Here is a 21,220-nt window from a genome sequence, read left to right on the forward strand (position 1 = left end):
GCTATATTTTTGAGTGTTATTTATAGTTCTGGGCACCTAACTACAGGAAAGATATCAATAAGATTGAAAAAGTACAAAGAAAATTTACAAGAATGTTGTGATGAGAATCTGGGTTCAACAGTTCAAGTTAATATTAGAGAATGTATTCATCCTGAAATTCTTACTCTTTACAGATATCCACAAAACAAGAGAAAAACAAAGAATGAATGTCAGAAATGCCAGAACCCCAAAGCACCCACTCCTCCTTCATACATAAGCAGCAACAAAAGCATCAATCCTCCTGTCTCACCCACTTGAAGCAGCAAAAATACCTCCCCCAGCCCCCCACCATGCAAACAATAGCAAAGAGACCTTGATCTACAGTTAAGCATAACCAGAGTCCATCCCAACCCTTCAGTATCTCAAATAGGCTTTCTCACTAGTGAGGGAGAGGGGTCACTCCTGCAACAATTGAGAGCATGTGATCAGCAGCTTGCTGTTTCGATATTACAATTTGTCATGTCGCTTCTCTAAGTCCTTCAACTCGAGGGCTGACAGGCTCTCACTCACCATCAAAACAGAGCGAGAGAGGATCACTCAAGTACAGGGGCCGTCTTACAAATTACTGTCTTGATGTTTCAATCTCCCATGACGTTTCAGTTGGCAACATGCACGCATCTTCCAGGCCATACCTGGAGATATTGAAATGCCAGGCCACACAGCGAGTATGAGAACGAGAACCCACTGCTCAGAGAGAAATGTAGTTTGAGCTGCAGTTGTAGATCATGGACTCTGAAAGGACCCCAGTCACCTTGAAAAGAAAAGATAGATATGAGAAAAGAAGAATAAGCTGTTTTGTAGAGGAACTGGAAGAAGCCACCTGGATCTACAAAAACCTCTGTCTGCATCATTTACAGGGAAAGGCTGAATAGGTTAGGACTTTATTCCTTGGAGCATAGGAGAATGAGGAGAGATGTGATAGAGGGATACGAAATTTTGACAGGTAAATGCAAGACTGTTTTCTCCACTGAGGTTGGCTGAGACTAGAACTAGAGGTCATAGGTTAAGGGTGAAAGGTGAAATATTTTTAGGGGAAAGTAACAGGGAACTTCTTCACTCAGAGGGTGGTGGAAGTGTGGAATGAGCTGCCAGTGGAAGTGGCAGCTGTGGGTTTGATTTCAACATTTAAGAGAAGTTTTGATATTTATGTAGATAACAATCAGAATTGGGTTTAATGTTATCAGCATATGTCATGAAATTTGTTAACATTGTAGCAGCAGTACAATGCAATGCATGATTAATATATATAAACTAAATTTCAGTAATTATATCTGTATGTATATTAAATAGTTAAGTTAAAATAAGTAGTGAAAAAATAGAAATTTATAAGAAAGTAGTGAGGTAATGTTCATGGATTCAATGTCCATTCAAAAGCTGTTCCTAATCGCTAAGTGTGTGCCTTCACACTGTTGCACCTACTTCCTGATGGTAACAATAAGAAGAGGGCATGTCCTGGGTGATTGGAGTCCTTCCTGAGGCACTTCTTCTTGAGGATTCCTTGAATACTACAGAAGCTCATACCCATGATGGAGCTGACTAATTTTACAGCTTTCTGCAGGATAGAGTCACAGAGATATTGTTACCCAGGAACTCAACATTTCTCACTCTCTCCACTTCTGATCCCTTTTTGAGGATTGCTTTGTGTTCTCTCATCTTACCCTTTCTAAAGTCTACAGTCAGCTTTTTGGTCTTGCTAACATTGAGTACAAGGTTGTTGCTATGACACCACTCAACTAGCTGGTATATCTTGCTCCTGTACACCATCTCATCGCCATCTGAAATTTTGCCAACAATGGTCATATCATCTACAAACTTATAAATGTGTTTGAGCTATGCCTAGCCACACAGTCATGGGTGTAGAGAGAGTAGAATAGTGGGCTAAGTACACATCCCTGTGGTGTGCCAGTGTTGATTGTCAGGGAGATGGAGATATTATTTCCAATCCTCACAAATTGCAGTCTTCCAGATAGGAAGTCAAGGATCCAGTTGTGGAGAGAGGTACAGAGGCTTTGTAGCTTTTTGATCAGGACTGTAGGGATGATAGTTGTAAGGCAGCTCACACTGCTCGTCTTGGGTACTGGTATGATTGTTCCCTTTTTGAAGCAGGTGGTAACTTCCACCATAGCAATGAGAGATTGAAAATGTCTTTGAATGCCCCTGCCAGTTGGTTGGCACAAGTTTTCAGAGCCTTACCAGGTACACCATCGGGGCTTCCGCCTTGTGAGGGTTCACCCTCCTGAAAGGCAGCCTCCAGGACAGAGATCACAGGGTCATTGGATGTTTGCAGGAATCTTCGTAGCTGTAGCTGTAGCTTCGTAGCTGTATTCTCTCTTTCAAAGTGAGTGTAAAAGGTGTTGAGCTCACCTGCCAGTGAAGCATCACTGCCATTCATGAGGGGTATGGAGGGCTATGGTTCAGGTGCAGGTCAATATGAATAGGCATAATAATAGTTTAGCATTGTGTAGATAGGCCATAGGTCTTGCTGTGTGAATGTATGGTATTTGATGCTAATGGAAGTAAATGAATCAATGATAAAATTTTAACTACTATGTTCATTGCACCAACACAATCTTTGGTCAATAAGGAAAACTGAAGATCAAGACGTTGGATCTTGCATAGAACTCAGTCTTCTGGGTAACAGTGACCTTGCCCTCCTATTTACTTATGAGACTTGGATGATCCTACAGTAGACTTTTCAAGGCACTTGGAAATTACCACCGACAATACCTCGACAATATTCTCTAAATTCCCTGAAAGAACAAGCAAGAACAAGAACATCTGTGTTTTCTCCCAGTCCAACACCCCAGTATTGAGCCTCTTGGTACACAATTGGCTGCTTTGGGTAGGCATATTGTTTGCACCACTAGACTTCCAAGCCAACTACTCTTTTTCTGAACTCTGTTATGGGAAGGAAGATGGGAATATATTCAAGGATGGTCTAAAAAACTTTGAAGATGTGCAGCATTCATACTGACTTAAGAGAATCTCTGGGCCGTGACCATTGAATAAGAAGTAGGAGCATTCAGGGTTGTATTAAGAATCTGGATTCCATGCATTAGCTCCATATAAGTGGTAGTAGACGTGCATCATGTTACAAATTCACTAGTCTACACCATCATGCACCTCCTGTCCCCATCTATGAAAGATTCAGCAATTCTCACATTGGCCTTGCATGTCTCCTGAATCTCACAAAGCTAGTGAAGCAAGAACCAATTTTTTTTTTCGACCTATTGAATTCCTTCAGCAGATCATCAGCTAATCAAGCTGCTACCTCATAGTTCTTGCGACTCAGAATCAAAATCTGAATTAGGTTTGGTATCACTGGCGTATCTTGTGAATTTTGTTATTTTACAACAGCAGTACCATATGATGCAATACATAATAATAAAACAATATAAATTATAATAAGGTGTGTGTGTATATATATGAAAATTAATTTCAATAAATAGTTGAATAAGAGAGGAAAAATACTGAAGAACTGTTCATGGGTTTTTAGTCCATCCAGAAATTTCATGGGGAGGGGAAGAAGCTTCCCCTCGGACTCCTCTACCATCCCGAAGGTAGCAATACAAAAAAGGCATGTACTGGGTGATGGAAATCCTAATGATGATGTCATCTTTTTGAGGCATTGCCTTTTGAAGGTGTCCTAGAAGCTGGGGAGGCTGATGCCCATGATGGGGCTGGCAGAGTTTACAACTTCCTGTAGCTTTTTCTGATCCTGAGCAGTGAACCTTCCATACCAGCAGGTGATGCAACCAGTAAGAATGCTCTTCACAGTACATCAGTAGAAACTTGCTGGTGTCTTTGATGATATACCAATTCTCCTCAAACTCCTAATGAAATACGGCTGTTGTCATTGCCTCAGTTGAAATTGCATCAGTATGTTGTGCCCAGGATAGATCCTTGGAGATGATAACACCCAGGAACTTGAAACTACTCACCCTTTCCACTTCTGATCCCCTGACTGCCCCTTCCTGAAGTCCACAATTAATTCCTTGGTCTTATTGATGTTGAGTTCAAGGCTATTGCTGTGACACCACTTAACCAGAAGATCTATCTCGCTCCTGTATGCCTCCTCATCACCATTTGAAATTCTACCAACTGGGGCTCCATTCTGATCTCTGCTGTTTCTGTGTGGAGTGTGCACATCCTTACTATGTGGACTTCCTTCAGGGGTTCCAGTTTCCTTCCACATGTCAAAGACTTCAGGGTTAGTTGATCAATTGGCCAAAGTGCAGGAATGTGGATTAGATGGGTAGGTGACAGGAAATATTAGTGGGAAAATGGCATTGCTCAGTGAGCCAGCATCAATTTGATGGAATGAATGGCCACGTTTTGTGTCACGTGGAATTTCAGAAATGCATACAGGTGGTCCCCAGGTTATAGTAGGGCACGATGCCTGAGATCTGTTCATAACCTGAACTATTCCCAGTGTGTGGGAGATCACAGGAACAGTGGAGATGAGAGTGGAAATAGAAATAGGAAGAATGGCTGCCAGCCAGTTTCACTGTCACAGTGAGAGATGGAGTCTACTCTATACTCACAGCTCCACGTGACTCAAACCAGTCCCTAATTGTTGCATCTCGGGAGGGGTGATGGATACAATTGGGGTGTGAAGGCACATAAGAATGCTCAGTTCTGTTCCTACCTGACAGAGGCTGCCTGCAGCCTCACAGAAACTGACAAATCAATCCCACTGGTCTCCCAGACACTGTTTGTCTATACAAGCTGTCCATAAATTAGATGCTCATAAACCAGGCGCGACCTTTACATGAATTTAAATATACCTTTCAGTAATGTATCTATTGTAGAACTTGCTGTCATTTTAATTTGAAACAACTCTGCGTCAGAGGACTTTGCTTTTATTAACTGAATAATAAAGGGTGAAAGTCATGTTTTCAGTTGTTTAATTTGAAAAACACTGATTCTCAAATGAATACCTTTTGCATATAGAAACGGCAATTTTTGAAAATAAAGACTTTCTGTCACCCCACTTCCTGACCAATTTTGCAGTTATCAGAAGCAAATCCTGTTGTTAAAGGCAGAGCAACACACAGCAATTCAAATTGAAATGCTTTTAAAAAGGCACTTAATATGATTGTTCATTTGGGTGGAAAGATGCATGATCCTGTACACATTCTAGGAGCTCCATACAAAAGATTTTCTGAGATGCCACATGGAAAATTAAGCCAAGGTTGTTAATCCTACAATGCTTATGGATCCTATTTATTGACTTCAAGATAAGACTATTAGACATAGGAGCAGATTTAGGATATTTGGTATTTTAGGAAAACTGTCCACAATCAATGACGGATAACAGTGGCAGAGGGTTTGCCTTGATGGCTGCCACAGTTCTCCATTTTATTTACAGCATCCAGACCTTCTATCACTGATCCAAATACAATATGCCAATAATCCAGCCTATAACATCAGGCAGTAGGGAACAAACACGAGGAAATCTGCAGATGCTGGAAATTCAAACAACAACACACACACAAAACGCTGGTGGAACACAGCAGGCCAGGCAGCATCTATAGAGAGAAGCGCTGTCGACGTTTCGGGCTGAGACCCTTCGTCAGGACAGTAGGCAGTAGGGAACTTAGGTACCTTGAGAAACAAGACTCCCAAGTCCCAAGGAATTTGGCCATCACCTTATTAATTAACAAGCTACAGTTGGCTTGGGATGAGCAACGAGGGTTACAATTTCAGTGCATTCTGTCATATGATTTATTTCTGATTGGCTGTAGTTGATCTCCTTGCCTTTTTGAAGTGGAAAACACAGCCAGACAGAGTGATGGACATCCTGGGAAGGCTACGTCATGTCAGTGGTGAAGAAATTGTTAAAGTAAGTCAATATTAAGATCATATTGCTCAAAATGTACAGAAGCATCCTCAGATGATAATTGTAACAATCTAGAATTTCTTTCAAAGATAATTTCTTCAATCGCTTTTTCCCCATTTCTCTACTTCCTGTTATTAATTCCGTTCTTCTCAATTCTACATATTTCTCCTGTTTGGAAATTTCTAAAATCTCCCAGCACTATTATGAAACAAAGCGCTTCCTCTCATGCTGTCCCTGCAGTCCTCCACTCTCTCTATTCCCCTTCCATATACATAATCTACCACTCCTCCATTTCACACTCTCCACTGCATTCCCTAATCTGGCCCTCTCTCTGTTCTATCCCTCCTATCCTGCAGTCCATTCTTTCTTGATCTCCTCTTTCTGCTTGTCTCTTCCATTCTTCCCTTTCCATTTCCCTTCTCCCTATCCCCCTCTTCATCCATTCTCCCTCCCTTCTATTTCTCCTTCTCTCCAAAGCACATTGTCTCCCTCTGACTCTCACTTCTCCCTCTCTCCTTCCTCCCATCCTTTCATTCCCCCGCTGCATCTTTCCTTCCTTTTTGTCTGCCTATGTTCTTCAACAGTTTCTCTTCATAATGCTATGCCACTTATTGTCACTCTTACGTAATTTAGGTGATGAGAATTTTCTGACCTGGCAAATGGTCTTCATGATGAAATGTTGAGCTGGATAGATTAGAAAGTGAGATTATAAAGGTGGTTACGGATTCAAGATTTGGGCCTCAGAAGCCGCATATAATTGAAGAATACCTTATTGAGAGGAGTAAAAATGTTGGGAAAACAATAAATGTAGACTGTTGTTCAAACACGTGACTGGAGGTGATGTTACTAGATCCCTTCTTCCAATCACCTTGCCCCACACTCTTGAAACTAATTACCCAATACATCCTTGCTCATTCTGCATGTCCCTCTCCATTCCTGCCCTCCATCCTCATCAGAAAGTAAATGGACCAAAACTTACTTCCTTAAGTGGTGTCTTCAGAGAAGGAGCGGTGTTAGGAGTCCAACACCAGCTAACAGAAAAGCCAGCTGACTTAGTCATTAATTATTGAGGAGATACTATGCTTCCAAAGGATTTATAACTTTTGGCCAGCTTAATGTCTATCTGTATGTTTTTTTTCATCTTCACCCATTATTAATACATACAGCCATCTCCTGAAGGTGATGACCTGGGGTTTGTCATGGTTCATTAGTGCCAGTTTCCCGCCACTCCCTCTGCCTAATGGCTGTTGATTGTAGTGAGCATTCAGATCCAAGTTGTGGATTAATTTGATACCTTTTACACAGTGATAGAAAATAGATAGCTTTCAGTATCAGTGAAGAACAGCATCTCATGATACCTTGGAAAGTTGTTGTATGCCCAGTAGACGGCGACTAACAACACTGTTGATAGGTGATACTTTGCACTCTGTTATCATTTCTCAGATTGCTGTTGACTGGGTAATGCTTCCTGTGTCAGGTCCTCTGTTGGTTGGGATTGACTCTGGATGTTCTGTCCTAGCTGTGGGCATCAAAGTCAATACACAAGCCAGGGCAATAAGATATGGAGAGCAAGCTGGTGCACGTACAGCAGGCCTCTCCTCTCTTTCCAAAGGAACATCAAAGACCGATACAATTCGGCACCAGCAGTGTTTCAAGAGTTGCTGGTCAGAGTTGAACTCAGCGTAGGACTGCCTTAAGGAATCCAGCTCCAGAATTTTCCTCAGGGTTTACTCCCGAAGCCTTCCCCATAAATGTGTATAGCTGCAAGGGTGTGGAGTTTTGAGATCAACATTTGCCTTCTAGATGATCTACCAGCAACAGCTGACGAGCCCCATCTACCTGAAGCAACAAGTTTTAAGGTGCCAGCAACCTGCCTTTGCCCTTCTCTATGTAGGAACAGTTCCACGGGGCTTAGTAACTAAGCCCACGTGAAGGCCAGGAGCTAAACTTGGTTGTCAGAGGGTATTTGAAGCACATGCCACTGGGGGCATTCAATAGGTAGTGGGAGCTTAACCCTACTACCCATACTCAACACATTCCCCCCTCCCCGTCCCCCAACTATTACAGCCATAGGAACCAAAGCTTTATAGAGTCAGTCCAAACCAGTAGTTACTGAACCTAAAGGGGATTTCTTTCTTTCTTAATGATCATCTCTTTCTGAGAGGTTTCAGTACATAGTCTTAGACTTGGTCAGTGATACTGAGGAGTCTCTCCATGGTAACAATTGTTTTTCTTTCCCAGTTTTTACAGGACATTTTAGATACACTGTTTACAATTTTGGATGACAACACAGAGAAATACGGCTTGCTGGTATTTCAGTCCTTGGTAAGTAACAATGGCAGTTCCTAGCTGTTGTCTAAGGTAAAGTCTGTAAGAAGCAATGCTCTTTGGAAATATTGTTAGCAATTGAAACCTCTAATGCTGCAGTGTGCTGTAAAAACCTCAATTGTCAGCAGTTTCAGCTCACTTTTATGGAATAGCAGACAAGCATTTGCCAGATTGTCAGGCAAATTAAGATTACTATTTTGTTTCACTCTGAATTTTCAACCCTGCTTCTCAAGGGTTGTGAGTCTTGCTGCATTTCCAGGCACCCAAGTAACTCATTTCCATAGCGTAAACTGATGGACGCAAGGAGGCTTTTCGACTGGAGAAGTACATGATGGAGCAACTGGCCTTCACCTTACAGCAGGCTTGTTGGATTGAAATTAAGAATAGTTTTAATTAGCTTTCTTTTAAGACAAAGCGTGCTGAAATCATTTGCAGCCGGGATCCATGATATTAGCTAAATCAGCATAGTGAGTTTTACATACAGTGGATTCCAGTTAATTGAGATATCAGGACCAATACATTTTGGCCCAATTAAGCGACTGCCTCAATTAGCCAGTTTCAATGAAATATTTAAAAAGGTATATTAAAAAAAAGACAAACTACCATTTAACAAGTTATATATTTAACTGGAATATAGAATAAGCTAGAAGACTACAGAAACTACAACAGTATTATAATCAAGAGAAAATTTGCAGCTGCTCGAAATCCAAGCAATACACACAAAATGCTGGAGGAACTCAGCAGGCCAGGCAGCATCTATGGAAAAGAGTACTGTCGATATTTCAGGCTGAGACTCTCAGCAGGACCTAGTTCCTAATAGTTATTGACAGAGGAATTAATCCCGTGTATGCTGCCGTGTACTTTTGATTGACTGAATGAACAAAATTAGCGTTGTGCGGGTAATGCATTACTTTCAAACAGTGCTTTCAACAAATGCATCCTCAAAATCTTGAATGTTACAATGAAAATGAAGATGATTGATGATGCCATCAAATTCTTCAGTTTCTAACTTGTTGAAGTAATCATTTCATTTTCTCTCCCAGGTATTTCTGGCATCTCCAAGTCTGAATGCTTGAAATTGCAGTGAGCAAAACATTTCTAATTGTCTTACTGCTTATTGCTTGGCAACTATCAGTGACAGAAGTCATGGCTTTTTGAACACAAACACAAACAAATGGTGCTATTTAAAAACTGTTTGCTTTAAGCACAGAATACATGCATGCGACTAACACTAGTTAGAAAGTATTTGGTAAGAGTCTCCCACCCCAATTAAGCAGAGTAGTGTCCCAAATAAACAAAATGAATCCTGGCTATATTCACAGTTTGTTTTTGTCTTCCAGTTAGCATGATACTATTACAGCTCGGGGGTCAGAGGTCAATTCCAGCATCCTCTATAATGATTCTGAAATATGCTCCCTGTGAATGCATGAGTTTCCTCTGGGTGCTCCATTTTCCTCCCACTGTCCAAAGATATACCAGTTAGCAGGTTAATTGGTCATTATAAATTTTCCCGTGATCAGTTGGTTGCTGGCGATGTGGCTCAAAGAGCCAGAACCTATTCCACAGTGAAACTCCAAATAAATCGAATTTTGCAATGAACTTCACTCTCGGGGAAGCATGTTCAGCATCAATGAAGAATGTAATGCTGAATAGAAAAATAACAAGTTTTATATGTAAAGGGAGCTGAAAACAGCATGACAGAAATTGCACAAATGGAGTGCATCAGGTAACATGGCATGACAGAATACAGCATGTGTTTGGTATTCATTTTGAATAATTGGATGGTACAATTAATGAGTGAAATTCTGAAGAAGAGAATGCTATGATTCCTGAATAGAAGTAAGCATTGTTTTAATGGAAGTGTTTATAAGGCTCTTATGTGACATTAGCTAACTTATGAGCACTATGCAGTCTAGTCCCATTTAATTTGTTTGAATACTGAAAACTCATTTTGACTAAGCGCCATTCAGTAGATGTAATCAAATGCAAAAAGAAGCATTTGGTAATACAGTACATTCTAAACTAAAGAGAACTAGCATGACATTTGCACGTTTCTGGGCTGAAGGTTGAGGGACAGATTAATGTGCAGCTTCAATTACCTATTTATTAACTATACCAGAGCTAATCTTATCGAAATATGCAGGATTGATTTGAAATCAAGCACTCACCAAGGAATGTGTTGGAGTCTTGCTCAGAGCAGAGTCCAGAGAGCTATAGACACAGTGAGGGTGTTACCTTCATCTTCGTCATTGAGACTTGTTCACGGGAATGAACATGGTGATTTTGACCCTAAACCATGGAAAATGCCCCCATCGTTATCTGAGCATATTGTCTTGGAGGGGCCCTTCAATTATCATGATGTGTACGTGATGAGCACTTGTGCATCATCACTGACAGCCAAGTGGCAAACTGCAACAATTTTAATATCGCCATTTTGGTCAATGATCATGCGTTGATAATGACCATTGACATAGCTCTGAGACACGCAGGGATCACAAACGAGAAAATCTGCAGATGCGGGAAATCCAAGTAACACACACAAAATGCTAGAGGAACTCAGCAGGCCTGGCAGCGTCTATGGAAAAGAGTAAACTATTGACATTTCAGACCAAGACCCTTAATCAGGACTGGAATTTATATGCAGATTTGTTTTAATGACTCGCATGTGGTTTTGCTTGATGCAAAGACATTGAACCCGTCTATTGCTGGCCAGACACATACTCTATTCCCTCAGGTAACAGGTGAAGTAAAAAGCTGCAAAATCTGAACAATGTGAAATACAAGTTAAGGTCAGACACTGAAGGTCAACTCTGCTTCAGATGACCCATTTGTACAAAACTGTTTCTTCTTTGGTATTGTAAACTCAATCTAGATGCACCTATTGACAAAGAGCATTATCTTTTGTCCACATCACGGATTGATATGCGGAATTAGCAAAGACCAAAATTTTTACCAAGCTGTAGACCCAGTCCTACTGAAGATGTTTCAAGTTAGTAATAGACCTAATATTGCAAAGCATTCCTTGCATCCATGCAGTTAGGATGGAATAATGACAATGAAAGTCAAAATTTTCCGAATTCTGATAAGGCTGCATTGTCAGAAGACTCACCTAAAGCAAAACAAAAGCTAGTTGATGTAATCAAATTTATATAGTTAGGATTTATGGTTGTTGAAGAGAAATTAGCAAAAAATTATTTTAATTCCAAGGGTAGCAATTATTGTTCAACCCAATTTAACTTGAAGATAGAACATAGACTAATACGGCTCAAGTACAGGCTCTTTGATCCAATGTTCTGTCAAATTAAATTAGTAATTAAATGAACAACTATATTAATCTCTTCTGCCTACATAACGTCCATTTTCTTCCATGTTTTTCACATTCGTATACCTATCTAAACATCTCTTAAAAGTCCTTAATGTATCTACCTCTACCACGAACCCAGGCAGTGCATTCCAGGTACCCACCACTCCCTATGTAAAAAAAACAAACAAACCAACAACAAGAACAACTTGCCCCTCACATCTCCTTTGAAATTACCCCCTCTCACCTTAGGTGCATGCCCTCTGGTATTGCACATTTCAACCCTGAGGGGAAAAAAAAGATGCTATTTGTTTACTCTATCTATGCCTCTCTTAAAAACCTCTAGCAGATCCCCCCTCAACTTCTGCTCCAGAGAAAACAATCCAAGTTTGTCCTAGCTCTCATTATATCATATACCTTCTAATCCAGGCAGCATGCTGGTAATTCTCTTCTGCACCTCTCCAAAGCCTCGATATCTTTCCTAAAATGGGGCAACCACAACTGTATGCAATACTCCAGATGTAGCCTAACTAGAGTTTTATAAAGCTGTAACTTAAATTCCTAACTTTTGAATTCAGTGCCTTGACTAATAAAGGCATTGACTAATATGCCTTCTTAACCACCCTATCAATCTGTGTAGCTATTTTGAGGGAGCTATGAACTTGGACTCCAAGATCCCACTCCTCATCAACGTTGTTAATGGTCTCACCCATAACAATGTGCTGTATCTTTACACTTGACCTACCAAGGTGCAATACTTTACATTTGGCTAGGTTAAGATCCATCTGTCATTTCTCCACTCATATCTGCGACCAATCTAAATTTCATCTCAGGTCACTGTAAGTACTGCAGGGCACCTTTGAGTTGAAACCAGCAATTTTAATGATAGTAGTTTCCCAAGTATAAAGTTGGGCTGTGTACTCTCTGGGTATGATTACTGCACAGAGCACTGCTACATTGTTGCTTTGTTGGGTTGCCACATGCATAAATGATCATATACCTGAAACATTTAACTTACATGCTAAATGCTACCAACAAATATTTCTCAGTTATGATGCATGAGATTGCAAGAGCCATTTTGTTTATGATCAGTTTAGACAGGCCAGGCTAGTATGAATTGCATGTGGACATCAGCAAACCCATTCATGCTTCTGAATTAATTCTCTTTCTGATTTTTATACATAACTTGGATGAGGAAGTGGAAGGATGAGTTATTAAGTTTGCAGATAACAAAAAGATTAGTGGTGTTGTGGATGGTGTAGAAGGTTGTCATAGGTTACAAAGGGATGCAGAGCTGGGCTGAGAAGTGGCAGATGGAGTTCAGTCTGGGAAAAGTGTGATGCAATACACTTTGGAAGGTGAAACTTTAAGGCAGATTACAAGGTCATCCACACCAGTAACATCATGAAGGATTCCAACCACCCTGCTCGTGGACTGTTTGTCCCACTCCACAGGGAGGAGGCCTGGACCAGCAAACTCAAAAACAGTTTATTTTCCTAAGCAGTAAGGCTCATTAACACCTTCACCTACTAACATACTCCTCCATATTCCCAACCACACTACTTTATAATTTCCTGCAGTCACCTTCTGTAAAGACATTCTTGTGCCTAGCATCACTTTATGCATATACAGCCTACATATGTAAGCTATATTATGTATTTATACTTATTGTGTTGTTTTGTTATTATGTTCTTTTTCTGTGTGTTTTTATTGTGCCGTATCAGATCTGAGTAGCAATTAACAATTTTTCTCATTTACACTTGTGTACTGGAAATGACATCAAGCAATCTTGATCTTGAATCTTAAATCTTAATGGCAGGATTCTTAGCACTGTAGAGGAGTAGTGAGAGGTTGAAGATGTCCTCACTCCAGCCAAATTGTCATCAGAGATTTTCAGTACTGTCAGGGCCTGATGCCTTGTGAAGGTTAACCCTCTTGAAGAATGTTCTTATGTCGGCTTCCAGGACAGAGCCACATGGTCGCCAGATTCTGGGCAACTTGCACAGATGTGCTGTTATTCTCCCTTTCAAAGTGTGCACAAGTGTTGAGCTCATTGGGGAGTGAAGCATCATTGCCATTTAAGTTTTTAGGTTTTGCCTTATAGGAAGTAACAGCATGCAAACCTTACCACGGCTGACGTGCATCTGATTATGTCTGTAACTTCACATGGAATTGCCTTTTCACTCTCACGATGACCTTCTGTAGCTCATGCCTGGACTTCTTGTAGGAGCCTGGATCACCGGTCCCAAATGTCACCACTTTAGCCCTCAGCAGACTCTGAATCTCCTGATTCATCCAGGGCTTTTGGGTCAGGAAAACTCAGTATGTTCTTGAAGGTGCAAGTTCATTCATATCGGTCTTGATGTAGTCAGAGATGGCTTTGGCAAGTTCATTCTCATCCCAAAATGCATCCATGAATGTTGTCCATGAATTCAAAGCAATCCTGTATACACTGTTGCACCTCCCTTGACCATCCTTTTTCGGTTCTCAGCCACTACCTGTGCAGCCAGGCGATTGATTTGACAAAGTGCAGACGCAGGATGGCACAGTTGGCATTCGGGATGTAGATGTAATAGTTATCAAGTGTTTTGGTTCCACATGTTCTGCAGGTGACGTGTTGGTAGTAGTTTGCCAGAGACTTGTTTGCTTAGAGATACAGTGTGAAACAGGTCCTTCCAGCCCACCTAACTGCATCACTCAGTAACCCATTGATTTTAACTCTAGCCTAATCACAGGATAATTTACAATGACCTATTAACCTACTAACAAGTACATGTTTAAACAGTGGGAAGAAACCAGAGTACCCTAATGAAACACAGGTGTACACACAGGAAGGTACGTACAGACTTGCTAACAAAGGACATCGGAATTGAACTGGGAACTCTGGCACCCCTAACTGCCACACTACTATAGCACCCTAAACAGGACTTCAAGCAATCCTGTTTAAAGCTCCACATGATGATCGAGTAGACATTGAGGTGTGCTGTCTTATGACTGCTGATCTCAGTGTTCAGCTCCTCCAGTGCTAGCCTGAGGTTAGCCAGCAGTGGAATGTACACCACTACCAGGATGACAATGGAGAAGTCCCTTGATAGATAGAACTGCACTGCCAGATGTTCCAGGTTGGAAGAGCAGGACTGAGACAAAACTGTAATGTCTGTGCACCATGATGAGTTAATCATGAAGCAAATGTGACTACTTTTGCCTTTACCTGATGCTGCCATCTGGTCCATGTGTTAGAGAATGAAGCCTTTGGGCTGGAGCACTGTGTCCAGAGTGCTGGGGTGAGCCATGTCTCTGGAAGCAGAGTACACAGCAGTTGCTGATGTCCCTCGTACTGCACTCTTGCTTTGTGAAATGAGTTCTAGATTTCAAACACTCTGGGTGAAGGAAATGGAAGTATGTATGAACTTTATCTCACCGATGGTGGTGAATCTCTGGACTTCTCAACTCCGGACATTTGTGGCAACTAGATCATTTGAGATACTTAAAAGGGAGAGTAGATAATTCTCTGAAAGATGTGGGAATTGAGGGCTTTTGGAAAATGGCACAAGAAGAAAATGATGCTATTGATGATATAGTGAATGACAGGATAGGTTGTGTTATGTACCCCATAACGGGTAAAAAGAACCAGCAAAAATGGAACACACCTGGAGTCTGGTTTTGCTACTAACAAAGCACTATTAGTATCTACGTAATATAGTAATATAAAACCAGATTAATCAAACAGGTTAGCGGAGTTTAGGCATATATAAGTGTGTAAATAATAAAACCCCAAACTTCTTCATGCTTGGGTGGTAAATGATACAGTCTTACGCTGGCATAGGAATGAAGTCAGTTCAGTTTGTGATATTGAGTCGAATAGAATTGAGGGGGGGAGAGAGACAGAGAGGTGATTTGTCTTCCATGTAAGCCCATGCCGTCGATTCTTCCCTTGTTGTCCTCTGAAGTCCTGTTAAAGTCACCGACTGTGACCACACAAAAAGGTACCGTCTTCACACGGTAAAGCTATAAACCCAGGCAGGGGTTAAACACACCAATAGCCTTCCACCGGTCACCCCTTTACCACATTATGAGCAAAACCCACCCTTCCACGGGCACTCAAAGCTCATACAGTGTCTATTTCTTCTGTGTATCTGTCTGAAAAGCCAGCTGACCTTGTATATATCCCAAGCATGCTGAACATCACCATAGCAATTCATGAGCTGCTCAGTGCTGTTTCTCTGAATCAGTGTACACAGACTCTCTCTTTTTAAAGGCACAGTCCATAATGAATAAACCTTAGGATCTTGACACAGTTGGAGGGGCAGAATTAGATGTTATCAATTGCAGCTTATGGTAGCCTGATAAAGGACAAGGCAATGGTTAAGACTTTTCCTAAGACCTTTCACAAGATGTTGACATTCTGTAACTCCAGTAATGCATCATGAAACAAACAAGTAACCATTCATATTACAACAAATGGAGAGAAGTTGGTGACACTGTTATCATTTGGCTGAAGAAAGTAATCAAGTTCCACCTTGTAGTGACCTGCACACCAAGAGATAAATGTAGGGGAGGTAATAATTATTTATTGTGTTGCCTGCAAATTGATGAGCATATTTGTTGTTGTTACTTTGTTATATAACAAAAGGCAGCCCTAATCAATAGTCTTAAGAGTTGATCAAGAGATATGGATCATCCCAAGCATGAGCATCTTTACAGAGAGTATGACCAGTGAGATTAGAAAATGATGCCATCAAGCTTGCATTGATGAACTCTTCAGATGCAGCTATAGAAACAAGAATTCATGCTTGATAAAGTTATTTTCCACATAATGGAGATTGGGTATTGGTCACGTGATGTACTGTAGAATCAATCAAGTAAGTTAATGATATACAGTGGTGCTAGGAAGTTTGTGAACCTGTAGAGTTTTCTCTATTTCTGCATAAATATGGCCTAAAATGTGATCAGCTCGTCATGTAAGTCATAAAACTAAATAAAGAGAATCAAATTAAATAACACAAAACATTATATTTGTTCATTTATTTATTGAGAAAACGATCCAATATTATATGTATTTGTTGGAAAAAGTATGTGAACTTTTACATTGAGTAAATGGTGTGACCCCTTGTACAGCAATAACTTCAACCAAGCATTTCCAGTCCTGCACATTGGCTTGGAGGAACTTTGGGCTATTCTTCCTTACAAAACTGCTTCAGCTCTGGGATATTGGTGGGTTTCTTTGCATGACCTGCTTCCTTCAGGTCTTTCCAGAACATTTCAATAAGATTAAGGTCAGGCCCTTGACTCAGCCATTCTAATACATGAGTCATCTTTTTAAACCATGCTGATGTTGATTTATTCTTGTCTTTCAGATCATTGTCTTGGTGCATTATCCAACTTCTATTAAGCTTCAGCTGACAGACTGCTAACCTAACGTTCTCCTGTAAACTGTCTTGATAAAACTTTGAATTCAACAATTCCAAGCTGTCCAGGCCCTGAGGCAGCAGAGCAGCTCCAAGCCATTATGCTCCTTCCACCATGCTTCACAGTTGGATGAGGTTTTGGTGTTAGTCTGCAGAGCCCTTTTTCCCCCAAACATAGTAATGTGCATTTCTGCCAAAAAGTTCCACAGAACATTGTCCCAGAAGTATTGTAAAACATTCAGGTGGTCTTTTGCAAACTTGAGATGTGTTTGAGAGCAGTGGTTTCCTCCATGCTGTCCTTCCATGAACACCATTCTTTTTTAGTGATTTTCTTAAAGTGAACACATGAATAAGGACTGCAGCAAGTTCTAGAGATTTCTGCAGATCTTTTGCTGTTACCTTTGGGTTCTTTTTCACCTCTCTCAACATTGTACGCTGTGCTCTTGGTGTGATCTTTGCACAATGCCCACTCTTAGGGAGAGTAGCACTAGTACTGAGTTTCCTGTATTTGTAGACAATTTCTCTTACTGTGGACTGATGATCATTCAAGTCTTTAGAAATGCTTTTGTAGCCTTTTCCACCTTCATGCACCTCTACAGTTCTTCTTCTAAGGTTCTCTGAAAGATTTTTGATTGGGGTATCATGCACATAAACAAACCTTTTTTGAGAAGAGCAGGCTCTGCCAGTAAGCTGGCTTTGTGCATCTTTTTTATAGGGTGGTGCACTTCTACAATGCACACTACCAATCTCATCTGGTTGATTGGAACAGCTGACTTCAAATAGCTTTTATAGAAAGCACTACCCTAGTGGTTCACATACTTGTATGTAATATTGAATTATTTTCTCAACGAATAAGTGAGCAGGTAAAATGTTTCTGTTATTTATTTAATTGGCTTCTCTGTCTAGTTTTAGGATGTGTGAAGTTCTGGTCACATTTTAGGTAATATTTATGCAGAAAAAGAAAATTCTACATGGTTCACAAACTTTCTAGAACATCTTATCTTTTCCACCAGGTTCTTGGTATTCCAAGCTGTTCCCTAGTAACAGTGTACACATAGTCTTCACTGCATGACAGTTCCAAGACCGTAGGACCAGCAGCCTCAGGTGGTGCTATCTGGAATGAGCTGCCAGAGGAAGTGGTTAGGGTCAGTACAGTAACAACATCTAAAGGAAACTTGGATAGGAAAGTTTTAGAGAAATATGAGTCAACATAGGCTACTAAGACTACCTTAAATGGGCATCTTGGTCAGCACAGATGAGTTGGACCAAGGGGTCTTTTGTGACGTTGTATTACTCATCACAACATATTGCAATATTCTACAATGTTGTATTTGCTCATTGACACCATCTGTAACCTCCAAGCCACTCACCCTGATGGTTTCTTTATTATTGCTGATGATTTTAATCATGTCAACTTAAAAACAGTCCTAATAATGTTCAACCACCATGCCAACTTCACAACTACAGGACAGAATATATTAGATATATTATATATATATTATATATTATATTATATAATATATTATATATATATATATATTAGATCTGGTCTATGCCAAAGTTTGTGAAGCCTACAAGGCTGCTCTCGGTTTCTCAGAGCACATGTCCGTTTTGCTAATCCCTGCGTACAGACCATGATTAAATGAGTGAAACCAGTTTACAAGGCGATCAGGTTCTGGTCAGAAGTTGCTATCTCAGTGCTGCAGGACTGTTTCAAAAGCAGTGACTGGAGCATATTCATGGAGGTGGCTACCTACAATTATCACATCAACATTGATGAATATGTGGGATTATACATGGTGTAGTATTTAATCATGGTAACATTCATGTGACTAGCTACATAAGAAAATGCTTTGAGGATGCTACCGTGATTAAACTCTACACTGACGGGACAACTCATAAACCATAGCTGACTGCAGAGATCCATGCACAGCTTTGGGATCAGGATGCTGCCTCCATATTAGGGGATAAGACAACTCTAAGGTCAGCAAGAGTTGCACTATCCCATACCATCAGGAAGGCAAAGCAAGAGTACTCACAGAAAAATTCATAGCCACCTTTGTTTCACTAGGGGCATGCAGAACATGTGGCAAGTTATACAAACCATAACATATTATAAATTACCCTGTGCATCAATGACAGTGACACTGCCCTTCCTGATAGGCTGAGTGCCTTCTATGTATAATTTGACACAATGAATAATTGGTCCCCTCTCCCCCGAGCAGAAGGCACCCTGTCTGGCCACAGCCAAGGTGAGAGACCCCTAGCTAGGATAAAGCCACAAAAAGCTGTGGGGCTGGATAGCATACAAGGTCAGATTCTGAGGGATGGTAATGCCATCAGTGGGATGAGTTGAGCTTACTGGGGTGAGCTGAAGTGTAACATGAGGGCAAAATCGAAAAGAACGATGAATATAGGACTGAAGATGTTATATTCTAATGCAGTATACAGTATTAGGTAGATGATCTTGTAGTGCAATTAGAGATTGGCAGCTATGATGTTGGGCATCACTGAGTTGTGGCTTAAAAAAAGATCATAGTTGGGAGCTTAACATCCAAGGATACATATTGCATCAGGCAGGTAGCTAAAGGGGTGGGGTATCGGTTGGAAAATAATTAAATCAAATCCTTAGAGGTGAAAGAGTACTTCAAGATTGCAGAATCCACTGCAAGGGTAAAAAGACCTAATGGAAGTGATATACAGGCCTCCAAACAGTAGCCAGGATGTGAGATATAAATTACAACAGGAGATACAAAAGGCATGAAAACAGGAGCACAGAGTAATTCAATATGTGGGTAGATTGGGGAAAATCAGGTTGGTGCTGGATCCTAAGAGAGGGAGTTTGTAGAGTGCCTATGAGATCGCTTTCTAGAGCAGCTTATTCTTAAGCCCACTAGGGAAAAGTCCATTTTAGATTGGGTGCTGTGTAATGAACCATATTTGATTAGCGAGAATATGATAAAAGACCCTGCAGTTTGAGAGGGAGAACCTAAAGTCAGATGTATCAGTATTATAGTGGGGTAAAATAAATTACAGAGGCATGAGAGAGAAGTTGGCCAAAGTTGATTGGAAGGGGACACTAGCAGGGATGATGGCAGAACAGCAAAAGCTAGACTTTCTGGGAGCAACTCAGATCACAGAGGATAGTATATCCCAAAAGTGAAGAAATACTCTAATGATGAAACCATGGCTGATAAGGGAAGTCAAATAGCATGAAAGCAAAAGAGAGGGCATACAATTTAACAAAAAAGAAATGGGAAGATTTTAATAGCCAACAGAAGACAACTAAAAAGCCATATGGAGAGAAAAGATGAAATTAGCCAAATTAGCCAATAATATAAAAGAGGATACAAAGTTTTTTCAGATATGTAAAGATTTATTCAGATAAATACAAGAGGCAAGAGTGGATATCACAGTGCTGGAAAATGTCACCAAAGAGGTAGTGGGGGACAAAGAAATGCCAGATGAGCATATTAAGTATTTTGCATCTGTGGAACACTCTAGTAGTATGCCAGAAATTCGAAAGTGTCAGGGTGTTGAAGTGAGTGTAATTGCTATTACTAAGGAAAAGGTGCTTGGGGAGCTGAAAGGTCTGAAGGTAGAGATAAATCACCTGGGTAAGATGGACTACACCCAAGGTTTCTGAAGAACGTAGCTGAAGAGATTGTGGGGGTATTATTAGTGATCTTTCAAGACTCACTGGATCCTGGAATGGTTCTGGAGGATTGGAAAATTGCAAATGTCACTCTACTTTTTACGGAGGGAGGGAAGCTAAAGAATGGAAATGATAGACCAGTTAGCTTGACTTCATTGGTTAGGAAAATGTTGGAGTCCATTATGATGGATGAGGTTTCAGGGTATTTGGAGGCACATGATAAAATAGGCCCAAAATCAGCATGGTTTCCTTAAAGGGAAGTAAGCAGGATAGACAAAGGAGAATCGGTGGATATTACTTACTTGGATTTTCAGAAGGCCTTTGACAAGGTGCTGCATATGAAGCTGCTTAACAAGATAAGAAGCTAAGGGATTATAGGAAAGATACTTGCATAGATACAATATTGGCTGACTGGCAAGAGGCAAAGACTGGAAATAAAGGGGGCCTTTTCTGGTTGGCTGGTGGCGACAGGTGTTCCACAGAGACTGGTGTTGGGAACTCTTCTTTTCACGTTATATGTCAATGATTTGGATGACAGAATTTCTGGCTTTGTAGCCATGTTTGCAGACAAGATGAAGATGGGTGGAGGGGCAGGTAGTGTTCAGGAAGCAGGGAATCTGCAGAAGGACTCAGACAGATTGTGAGAA

The 21,220-nt window shown here is 40.7% G+C and overlaps 1 protein-coding gene across 1 annotated transcript in view; it reads left to right on the plus strand.

Moving 5' to 3' along the window:
• Positions 1–21,220, plus strand: part of dock3 (dedicator of cytokinesis 3) — a 964,109-nt gene that overhangs the window by 723,533 nt on the left and 219,356 nt on the right. The window contains exons 19-20 of the mRNA XM_059944552.1: positions 5,787–5,884; positions 8,123–8,206. Of these exons, the coding sequence (XP_059800535.1) occupies positions 5,787–5,884; positions 8,123–8,206 (182 nt within the window). The remainder of the gene's footprint in view (positions 1–5,786; positions 5,885–8,122; positions 8,207–21,220) is intronic.

This window comes from Hypanus sabinus, chromosome 19 (assembly GCF_030144855.1).
Source record: "Hypanus sabinus isolate sHypSab1 chromosome 19, sHypSab1.hap1, whole genome shotgun sequence".
In the NCBI taxonomy this organism is placed as follows: Eukaryota; Metazoa; Chordata; class Chondrichthyes; order Myliobatiformes; family Dasyatidae; genus Hypanus; species Hypanus sabinus.